This window comes from Monopterus albus, unplaced genomic scaffold (assembly GCF_001952655.1).
Source record: "Monopterus albus unplaced genomic scaffold, M_albus_1.0 scaffold4.1, whole genome shotgun sequence".
Classification (NCBI taxonomy): domain Eukaryota; kingdom Metazoa; phylum Chordata; class Actinopteri; order Synbranchiformes; family Synbranchidae; genus Monopterus; species Monopterus albus.
In genome coordinates, this window is record NW_018127884.1 from 2,211,346 (window position 1) to 2,223,190 (window position 11,845).

General features: G+C 37.7%; 2 protein-coding genes across 4 annotated transcripts in view; one reads left to right on the forward strand and one right to left on the reverse strand.

Annotated features, from left to right (window-relative positions):
* Positions 1–1,699: 1,699 nt before the first annotated feature.
* LOC109964254 (ATPase H+/K+ transporting subunit beta) lies at positions 1,700–6,091 on the reverse strand. The gene is made up of 7 exons (XM_020607433.1): positions 5,958–6,091; positions 4,502–4,630; positions 4,308–4,421; positions 3,986–4,191; positions 3,787–3,849; positions 3,346–3,438; positions 1,700–2,395 (listed from the first exon to the last, which is right to left on the reverse strand). The coding sequence occupies exons 1-7, from the start codon at positions 6,067–6,069 to the stop codon at positions 2,237–2,239; spliced, it is 876 nt and encodes a 291-aa protein (XP_020463089.1). The 5' UTR covers positions 6,070–6,091; the 3' UTR covers positions 1,700–2,236.
* The window catches only part of grk1a (G protein-coupled receptor kinase 1 a), a 10,758-nt gene continuing 4,748 nt past the window's right edge, over positions 5,836–11,845 (forward strand). For all 3 annotated transcript variants that reach the window (XR_002275482.1, XR_002275481.1, XM_020607327.1), the window contains exons 1-4: positions 5,836–8,459; positions 9,076–9,203; positions 9,937–10,094; positions 11,002–11,085. Coding sequence is in view for 1 of the 3 variants with exons in the window: in XM_020607327.1 (XP_020462983.1) it covers positions 7,758–8,459; positions 9,076–9,203; positions 9,937–10,094; positions 11,002–11,085 (1,072 nt within the window). In the remaining 2 variants the exon portion in view is untranslated. The remainder of the gene's footprint in view (positions 8,460–9,075; positions 9,204–9,936; positions 10,095–11,001; positions 11,086–11,845) is intronic.

Below are 11,845 nucleotides of genomic sequence, written 5' to 3' on the forward strand. Positions count from 1 at the left end.
GGCCGCCCTGCGGAGAAAGCTCATTTCGGCCGCCTGTATCCGGGATCTTGCCCTTTCGGTCATGACCCAAAGTTCATGACCATAGGTGAGAGTCGGAACATAGATTGCCCAGTAAATCGAGAGCTTTGCCTTACAGCTCAGCTCCTTCTTCACCACGACAGTATCCAAGACTTAAAAAAAATCACAAAGCACACGTGGACCAAATTTGAGGTTTCAGATCAACTCCAGCTATTATTACTAGTTTTATTTATGAGTAAAATGTTTGAGTTTTTTATAGGGAAGGACTTTTATATTATTTATCTGTCCTCCATCTTGTCTGTATTTGATTTTCTACTTCTGACTAACTTAATTCAAATTTAGGTTATTACAAATAGAAGATTTTGCTTCTGATTGAAGTGCAAACCTTCTATCTGCTGCACTTAATAGATGTTACTTGTATTTTGTTATGATCATTGTACTGCTGTGAATCTAGGTGTCATACTGTAATAGTACTTAAAAACTACAACAAATGTCTCATTTCTTGTTAAATTTTCCATTTAGAATATTACACATAAATAAAAAAAACTGAGGAATTAAGATAATGAAATACAAAATTAGATAGCAGCTCATAAAAACTACAGAAAATACTGAGAATGAGAATTTTTTCATAAAGAAAACTCCTGCACTAGTTACCATTTGAATGTCAAACGTACATATGTGCCTGCTCTGCATCAAAAGAGGAGTGTACTCTCACTGAGTCTTATAAATCATAATGTGCAATGTAAATATGTGTAACACAGCCACATGTTGCTGTATATCATAAGTTTATTATTGTTTTCAAATGTTTTCCTGAAGTACAGAACAGAGAGGGTATTTAAATTAAAGTTGGTGTCCATGACTGACACTCACAGTCAGAATGTTTGTGTTTTAAATTATTTCATTAATTTATTTACTTATTAAAAGTGACAGGACAAAGAAGTATTTACTTCGTTTTACTCTGTTCTTGAAGTGTGATGCTTTCTCAGGGGAAACATGAAAATTTGTTGTCTAACTGCGGAGCTCAGTTGCATTATAAAGATCTACACACATCATCTCCAGGCCCTATCAACACTGAAACCCTCGTTTTAATACAGTTTGGCTTGTAACCCCTTAAGATGAAACAAAACCTATGTATTTCTCTTTCTTATTTCTTATGCAATTATCTAGTGACCCCTCTAATTCATTTTGGGACCACCTCACTCTACACCAGGCTAAACTTATCTACTTTCTGATGGAGGCATTGTAAGGTTTTTCCAGGAACGCATCTTCTCTGAAACCAAAAAAAGAGAAGCTGGTGAGGCTTGTATGAGTGAGTCAATGTTTAAAAAATATTAGTTATCTCTTCACTAAGTAGGAACATCTTTTTCAAGGAAACAACATCAGGCTTCTGAGATCTCTTAAGTTGTTCTAAGACAAGATGGATCTGCAAGCCTGTGTGTGTGTGTGTGTGTGTGTGTGTGTGTGTGTGTGTATGAGCACACCTGTACTGTGTAAGCTGATAACCCACAGTCTCTGCAGTCAGCAGATTTGACACATCATCCTCATCATCCTATTAACGGGTACAAATACTCTCCAGGTTTTTAGAGGTATACTGTACTGCTTTTCAAAAATGATTGTGTTTATAAAAGATAAAAATAATAATACATTTTATTTATGTAGTGCTTTTTCAAGATTCTCAAAGACACAACATAAAACAAACAAAAAGAAGAAGAGAACATCCAAATCCTGAATAAAATCTTAAAAGCATAGAACAAGTTAAAGCATTATCCAACAAATCTATCCTATAAATCATCCTTAAAGATTAGGCTACTTTGTCAAATACCTGTATGAGACCAAACTGTAATTGGAATAAGTTTTTAATTTAAAAACTATTATTTCATTTACATAAATTTAGCACTAAAGAACCTGTTAAAATGTGTTAGTCATAATTGCTCATTATGAATTTTCCTCTCACATTCTTAAGCATTACAGATATTGTTTATTTCATGGCCAAATCTAAAAATCAGATGACAAAGAAGTTAATGAATCACTCAGCAAAGCATGACAAATCACATTTATGAAAGCACAACACTGCGCAGAGATTTAAATGCTGAATACATATAGTTTAAATGTTGTTAGATAATGGTCATGGTTGAAAAGACATCTGCTCTGTCTTTCGGTACCATCTAGTGAGTGGTTACACGGTCATAAGGCATCTAAGTATCTTCTGTTCTGTTTCTCATTTCGTTACTTTGAGGTAGAAGATGACTTTTCCCTCATAGGGATCGTGGATGTTCTCGTAGCTGATCTTGTCAGAGACCACTCTGCACTGGATCTTGGCTTGCTTTCCCCCGACCAGGCTGAACCGAACAGCTACCAACGGGTTGACATAGGAAGGCTGAAGAAAAGCAGGAGGGTGGCAATACAGTCCATTATTCACTGCTATAGTATGTGCTTGATTTTTTTTTTTTTTTTTTCCTAGGGCATTGTGTTGATATTGTAAAGCATAAAGTGATAGTTGCATGTTATGGGAAATACACTCAATCATATTCTTGCTGAGAATTAGTTGAGCGGTTTCTGATGCATGCACATTAAATATGAAGCTACCACAGGCAGCCAGTTAGCTTAGCCTAGCCCAGTATAACGTATTGAAATATAAGAAATATAAATATTGAAAATGGTGGAAACTGTAGGAGTTCACTGTAAATTGCAATTTTTACACCTTATTTTGATCCAGATTAAACAAACACAATATAATATATCAATCAGTGAGCTTTAGAGGCAACAGGCAAATTATTTTTTTAACCATACCTTGCTTTGTTCTGTTCCTTTAATTCCGTCTTAATTGTGATGTTGTAAGTGTGACACAAACTTTTTTTTAGCTTAAGTGCCTAGACACCCATTTGTTAAGCTGGTTGAAGGTGTGAAACTAGATTTTGTGACATGACATGACCAGTTCATATTAGGCTAGTTCAGATGACCACAAACAAACTGCTGGGGCCTTTTCTGGGGACTGAAAGTAGTTGCCTAATTTGCATGGTTTATAAACCAGCCTTGTATGCACTATAGTGTAAAAACACTGTTTTTTTGTCTTTTGATACCGGGCCTGTTGACAGAACAGCTACCCATTCAGAAGCCACCTTAAGGATTTTGTCATTTCAGCTGAAAATGTGCTTTACTGGTGCATGTTTCTATATTTAGTCATGTTACAATAAACCAGGTGACACACAATCAGTATGAAGCCATTGCTTGCTGTGCCCAGTTGATAATCCAGCCTTTCTAGAAGCAGATTTTGAAGTATGACAAATAGAAAGTCTTGCTCAGTGGTTGTATGGTTTTCTTTTTTACCTGTGCCAGTTTTCCATAGTAAGGGAAGTAGGAGAGATCCAGAATTCCTCTGTCAGGGAAATACTCGATTTTTTCCACATTATGTTGTCCATCCTATAAAAAAACAGAGGCACATAATGTCATTGTATTTAAAGGGGGACTCAATACATGAACAATATGAAAACAGTTTAATATCTTCTGTAACTCTGGAAGAGCTTTGTCAAGTCTGAGAAATTAACCACTGTCTTACACTGCGAATTTATAACAGTAAGTTTTTGTTAGGACATGGTTGTTTACCAGGCAGAGAGGATTATGGGTTGTATTATGAGAAATATTTGATTCAGTGCTTTTGGAACTGAGAGTAAGCACTGCTCTGTAAAACCTAAGTACACCTATGTAGAACTTAAGATTCCTTTTCTTTAATGCATGCCATGAAATTCAGTTTATGCTGTGGTTGCTCACCAGTATAGTGCAGTTGACATATGGGGGGAGGTCCGTGTGATTAGAAGGCAAAAAGTTAATGATCTGCAGAGACAAAACATAACATAACATTTAGTCATGGTTGTGGATGTGAGTTTCTTTTATGTAATGTAAGATCTGAGTATGTGAAAGTATGATATAAGTAAGATTGTTTTTTTTGTTTTTTTTTTATAAAACATACTCTGTTCATCTTAATGATGACACAAGGCATGGTGCCATTGTAGCCAAACATTGGGTCCTCCAGTCCAGAGCAGGCTCCCAGCATGCTTTGTGGGAAGGGACATGACCACTTGGTGTGGTGAGGAGCAAGGAAGGTTTTCTGGATGAAGTACTTCCCCTTAGTGCAGTTATATTTGTTACATTCATGCTGTGTAGTGTCATTGTAAGCTAAAGGAGAGAAACAGAAAGATTCACATCTTTTTTTTCATTTGACCATATAGATATTAGATAATCCATTCATTGTCCATCATTGATATTAAATTGTCCATCAAATAAATACTAACGCTTTAAGAACTTATGGAGGATGTTGGACATCTTCATGCAGCTGGCCTTGTCTGATGTGTTGTAAGTGATTTCAATATCTTCCTCTCCATAAGTGTCCGGCCACACCATCACCCCTGAATGACCAAGCATAGAGCTGGTTAAGATCCACTGAGGTTTCATTTATTATTATCTTAACTTCGCGTTGTTGTTTTACCTGGAGATGATAGCCGGTCTTGGTAGTCAGGGGTGTACGGATCCAAGGTATACATGAGAACCCAGATGGCCAAAGAAAACAGGGCCGTCATCACCACGTAGAAGGCCACATAATACAGACTGATGTAAACTGTGAAGGTGAGAGAGTTGTTTTTAAGTAATGCACACAATAAGGGTTCCATGTTTGTGGTGGCAGCACCTCTTTTTGAATTACAGTAGGCCATCACTGATGTTGTAAAATGTCTCCTTTTAAAGCTATTGTTTTATATATAGAATCATATAAAAGGAGAAAAAAGGCTTTTTGTATTTTCAGTTTACAGTATCAACATAGGGAGAGGAGAGTTTTGCAAAGGTGCATGGCTGTATATGCCGAGGTCAGCATGTCCTCTGTCGATATTTGCTGACTTTAATCTGATTGTAAGATCAAACGAAACAAAACCAAAGCTTATCACGGCAACAGACTTATCGCTCTCTCTCTTTGTTCACATGCTGCCAACATACAACACTCTGTGGCATAAGGACAGAAAAACTCACAGTGGCACATGCAAGTACGTGATGTATGGCTGAGCTCATGTATTTGTCTTTTAGCCACATGCAGACAAACATTCATGGATTGTTTAGTTTAAATCCATTTATTTTGTAATAAATATACTGTATTTGCAATTTGTGGCTTTGTTTTGAGAATTGATTGTAAAATTCCTCTTGAGTCAAACGGATTATAGGATTATATTCAAATGCCATGTGCAGTAGTGTAACTAAGTACATTTACTACATTTATTTTCTAGCAATAGTAACAAATTACTCTGAAGGTTTATATTTTACACACTATATAAGAAGATCCTATAAAATATTAAGTACTAAAAGGTATTTCTAAATGCCTCATCGACCAGTTACAACACTGAAATGCTGCTTCCACTTTAAGGCTATAATAATAGTAATCCACACTGACAGAAGCCATTCTGCTGGATAATGAGTACGTCTCATACTTGAAGTACTCATACTTGTATACATTTATTGCAATACACATAAAGACATCAGAGTTTTGTTTAAAGCCAGACTAGGAAAAATCTGAATCTATCCTCTAATTTGAGCAAATCTTTGCAATTCTTCAGTTTAAGAACCTTATTTTAAAGGTCAATTTCACTTGTTCCAAAAAAATAATATAAACACCTTTTAACGCAGTTTGACAAAGTTCGCAATAGTTGATTTTTATATTGTTAAAAATGGAAGGATCATGTGAATGAAGTGTTGTTAGAGAAATGTCAAGTATTTCTTAGTCACTGCGTTGATGAGATGTGTGGTAGTATTGGTCACCAGCAATGCACTATGGCTAAGAGAAGTTTCATTATAACCAAACTGCCCTGCAGAAACACTGCTGACAAGTACACCCTCTTAACCCTAACACCCCACCACCACCACCCCATTTCATTATGGCTATGGAGTTATTTTATTCTTACCCCATTTCTTGGGTGTTCGTCCCATAAACGTCCCATGGTCAGAATTCCAGACAAAATGGCCAAAGTCTTCACATCGCTGCCCACAAGTCCTCTTCTCCTTCAGGGTGGCCATGATGACACTCTGTGCTGACCAGTATCCACAGCAGACCTTTTCTTTCCTTTACTCAACTCTACCTTTTACTTTATCGCCCTTCCCTCAGTCAGTATACAATTAGTTTCTCCTCCTTCCTTTCCCTTGCCAAAGACTTTGAGGCCCTTTCAGGTGTATCTTGACCACTGCCTCATTGTTTTTTACAGCAGAGGCTAAAACTCGCTCTGTGTTCGTCACTCCAGGAGGTGATGTATGTGTTATCTCTTATTTATAAGGCTATGATAAGGTGGACATGTAGCAGGTAGGGTAGCTGAGGTAGGCCAAAACTGAAACAGGTATACTTCCTTCTTCAGCAACAGTGTCCTTTACTCCTTGAAGAAAAAAAAAAACCCTAGGATCACCTTGAACAGCCAGACAGCCTGGTTACTAATGACAGGACTCAAGGTGAATGACTGCAGGTGATTTAAATTGATAAGCAAATACTAATCCAGTGCAGGACAGGCTATCTTGTTTTTGTGAGGAATTTTGCATGATGAATTTAGCATCCCAATTAAATCTGTCAAATCTTCTGAAATACAACCCTTATTATATCATCAAATAACTAAAAAAATGTGCACTTGTACAAAAATAAGCATGATATTTACCTAAAATGATTAACTGCTAACATGGAGGGGATGGGGTTTATGATCCTATAACCAAGCACCAGGAGGTGATCGACTTATGGTGGCCTCACTTCTGGGAGCTGTCAGGCTGTCCATCTTTATAATTAGTGAATGTGACAGTCCAGTATGGCAAGCCATCGAGTTCAGGGGGCGTGTGCTGAGCTCTCTGGCTTTCCATAGTCTAATATTACCATCCCTAAACTCATGCTGCTGTTATAAATGTTGCACTACTTGTATCTCAAAGAAGAAGGCCTAATGTTCTTTAGTCTCCTTTGTTGTTAGAGGATTAGAAGTTTTGAATGATTGAAGTCTTTCTGGTAGATGGTTATATAAAGAGAAAAGGTACAAATTTTGCAAAGCAACATCAAAAGAGTACAAGATCAGTACTCTGCAGAAGCGCAGTGTTAACTACATATGGCGAACACTTCTCTCTTTTCTCTCTGTCACATGTTGTTGTGCCACTTGCTCTCTGAACTTCACTGCACTCCTATCATTACCAGCCCACTACATGCATATAGTGGCACATTTATTCTTCCTCTCCCTCCCTCTCTCTAATGTTCATTTTCTGCCATATTCCCCAAGCCTTTGTTTCGCCCTTTCTTCTCTCCTCTTTGTCTGCAGCGTGCACATGGGTTAGCACAGGATAAAGAATTACAGAGTTACAGGATGGATAAATCCCTTTGTGGAAAGGTGATGAGTCAGGTAGATCTGCATGCGTGTCTGCATGTGAGACAAAGAGAAGGGATTCTCAAGTTTAGTGATACCCACACTGAGGGACACACTGAGCTGTCTGCAGCCAGCAGACAGTCAGATGTACAAATCACTGGAGGAAGAAGAAATCCATATCACATTTCATTCTTACCTGGATTTTAGCGAGTTATCATTGGTTCCCAGCTAATTTCTTTTTTCATTTGCTATATTTTTTTCCGCACTCATTTCCAGTCATCCGCTTCTGCTTTTATATCCCTGTAACACATTTTCACTGTAGCTTTTTCTGCATCTCACACATTTCTCCATCCCTCTTCTGCACTTTTCTACGGTGTCACCATGGATGTTGGTGGCTTGATGACAGTGGTGGCCAACTCTGCCTACATCTCAGCCCGCAGAAGCTTTGATGGCACTGCCAACCCTGCATCCAGCCGAGACAAGAAGTACCACTCCCGCCTGAAGCTTCCTCACATCACAGTATGTGAAGGTCTGCGGGAGACGTTAGACCTGGGCTTCCAGATGGTTTGTGTGGAGCAGCCCATCGGCAAATGTCTTTTCCAGGAGTTCTTAGATTCCAACAATGATTATAAAGGCCCGTGTCATCTGTGGAAGGACATTGAGGAATACAACATGGCTGAGGATGAGGATCGTGTGAAGAAAGCAAGCAAAATCTTGTCCCGCTACATGGAGCCTGACTCCAAGTATTTCTGCCCCTTCCTGCCTGAAAATGGCATCACAAAGGTCAAAGAGAAACACACAGAGGCAGAAGATGATCTTTTCAGTGAGACCATGGAAAATGTCATGGACTTTCTCAAAGAAGTGCCCTACACTTTCTTCCTAGACAGTATGTATCTGAAAAGGTTTCTGCAGTGGAAGTGGCTGGAGATACAACCTGTGGGAGAGGATTGGTTCTTGGATTTTCGTATTTTGGGGAAAGGGGGTTTTGGAGAAGTGTCTGCCTGTCAGATGAAAGCCACGGGGAAGTTGTATGCCTGCAAAAAGCTCAACAAGAAGAGGTTGAAGAAGAGAAAAGGTTATGAGGTAAGTGAGGATATCATGACAAATCCTTTTTCATCAGAGAGCAGATTATGGATTTAGCTACACAAAGCTATTTCTCAGGGTTATCATACAGTGTAGTCTGAGCAGTTGCTGAAATTTAGAAACATAAGTTGTTCTAGTTAAGCATCTTGCTTTCCAGGCCCTTTTAACCTCTACGTAATCCTCTCTATACAGCAGTCAGAAACAACAATAGACTGAGCCTTGCAGATAGGTACCACTGGATTATATGATTAGTATTAAAACATTTTGATCTCCTTATATGCCAATTCTGCCATGTTTATAAATGGAGCAGCTCTGGGGAGATTTTCTGCTCAGTCTTCAAAACAGAAATAAGATGCCTTCAAAGTCTTAGTTTACTACAAATAGACATTAAATAAAATATGTACAATATGTTCCTTGTGTACACCACTGGTCAAAAGTTTTAATATACCCTTAAGAAGTTTTAGCTTTTACCATTTGTTTGCTTGTTTGTTTGTTTTGCAAACTGATGAAACTTGATTGAAAGATGCTCTGAAATGATACATTTAAGTGCAATCAGAAAATGATTTCTTTGGTTAATGTTAATGCATAGATACTGCTGTGTTGTCCTGTCCCGCAGGGGGCGATGGTGGAGAAACGGATCCTGGCTCGAGTTCATAGCAGGTTCATTGTCTCTTTGGCATACGCCTTCCAGTCAAAAACTGAGTTGTGTCTGGTCATGACCATCATGAACGGAGGTGACCTGAGGTGAGAGCTCATTCATTCTCACTCACTGACACCACACCATTTCCTACCAGCAGTAGTTTTTAGTCCCATATTTCAATCTCTGCATTGTTATTTAGATCCAATATGTACTGCCTTTAATGTGGCATCATTCAACATGGTGAATAATGCTGCCTGTTATACGATAGTGTGCAGATAGTTTTAAATACTGTATCATGAATGTTCACATATAATGATTATTTGTTGTATAAACCTGTATACAGTAAATGTGGGGCTACAGCTAAAGATTATTTTCATTATTGATTATTCTGCCAAGTATTTTCTTGATTAATTGATTAAGCATTTTGTCTGTAACATTTCAGAAAAAAAGTAAACGTCAGTTTTAATATCCAATAGCCAACTGTGTTGTAGTCATTTAATTTGTTTTGTTCAGTAACAGTATGTTTATCACAACACCACCAATGACATTCAGTTTCTCATCATGTCTGACAAGAAAGCATCAAGTTTTCATCTCAGTCTTGAACTTGTTCTTGTTTGATATTTTTCCTTGAAAATGACTGAAACTAAGAATTAATTATGAAAATAGTTGCCTATATATAAACTGATTAATAATCTGTCAGTTGAACCACATAAGTGTATTGTATTTGCCACTTTGGAAAAGGTACAACTATCTGTATTAAAAGACACATGTGTACCTTACATGTCTGTCTTTTTTTTTTTTTTACATGACTCTGAGGCCACTTTTTTATGTCAATAGGTATCACATCTATAATGTAGATGAGAACAACCCAGGGTTTGAAGAGCCACGGGCCTGCTACTATGCTGCTCAGATCATTCTAGGCCTTGAGCACCTCCATCAGAAGAGAATCATATACAGAGACCTCAAACCTGAGAATGTGCTGCTGGATAATCAAGGTTGGATGCTCCATAAAGAAAGATGTAGGTCTAGTCTTTAGTGTTTGGTCCTCAAGTGCAGACTGGAGCCTGTTTTTGAAGACTAGCTTTCTCACATTGTAACTCTACTGATGAACCTCATTTTCCCATTTAGAGGTAATAGATTCATACAGTCAAGGGGGTTTAACTGTGAATAATGGGGTACGTCTCACTTTTGGACCATTAGAATATTTAGTTAAAACAATAGTTTGACACCTTAGGAAATTTGCTTATTAGTTTTCTTACCACAAGTTGTATGAGAAGACTGACAACACTCTCATGTGGGTTTGTTAAATATGAAGTTTGAGACAGGAGATAGTTAGCTTATCTTAATGTTAGCATAGAGACTGAAAACAGGAGAAAACAACTAGTCTGGTTCTATCCAGAGGCAATAAATCCCAAAAGCTCTCCAAATAACATGTTTCATCTCATTTATTTAAGATCTAAGAATAATAGTGACAGACTGAGGTTTTATCATTTGACTTCCAGGAGTACTGAACAGAGCCAGGCTGGCTAAGCTAAGCTAAGCATCTGGTTCCAGCTTCAAATAAATTTTAACCCCCAGCCACTTGTAAAGACTATAGCAAAATACAGCAATTGTGATTTTACTGTAATGAAACTATAGCTCATCACACTGACTTTAAAAATATATCCCATTCTAACCCTACTGAGATCAAGACACACACACACAAGCTGGTCTGTATATACACACAGAAGCCCACACATGCTCCACACCTGCAGTTCATGTTCATGCAGTTCTGTGCATTGCACAAGGACATCTTTGAGTTATCACACTATGCACTAATAAGTCAGAGACGTAGTGTGCCAGTCAACAGAGCTGTGCACGTCAAGAGCTCTCTTGACGTTTTTGTGGTGTTTGTTCTCACAGGTAACGTCCGTATCTCTGACCTTGGTCTGGCTGTGGAGCTGGCCGACGATCAGTTCAAAATCAAGGGCTACGCTGGGACTCCAGGTAGAAAGAGAGAGAGAAACAGTCGCCATATTGACACTTACCTGGTGGTAGTTGTTCTAACAGCAGGATGTTTGAACAAAACCCACAGCTCTGCAGTATTATCTTTTTCACCCACATGTAAACCAACATGCTGCATTAGAGTACATATACTGTGTGGCTGCCATTACCTCTCCAACCAGTTCTAACCGAATGACTGGAATGAAACTATCCTGCCAAGTTATAATAGAGGAAAATAATTAAATAATGTAGCTATTATACATTTTGCTTTGAGAATGGTTGAACAACAGAACATATGCTTATACAGTATAAGCTTGAAATAATAGTACAAGGGCAGATGTGTCTTTTTTAGAAGGTGTTGATTAGTTGGCAGGTATATGCTTTAGTATGTGGCCTATCAGCTTACCAAAGTATCATATTACATTTTCTATAAATGCATAATTTTGAGTTGAGTAGTATTGGGAGCAAAATTAAATGTTCATTTATCAATACAGTAACATGTAGGAGGTATTTTATGGTGTAGTTAGCAGTAAATGTTTTGTTTGTTTCAAATATGATGCTTATAATGGCTATACCAGTGCAACCTAGATGTTCCACTTGTGCCACCTCACTACTATAATAATAATAGAACTATTGAAACAAGCAGAAATCCATGATACAACAGTTAGACTGTACTAGAAGATACCCTTTGCAGAAAATATTAAATAAATCAAATAAAAAGTTGGATTAATTAATAAAATGTAAAGCAATTTTAAAAAAAATC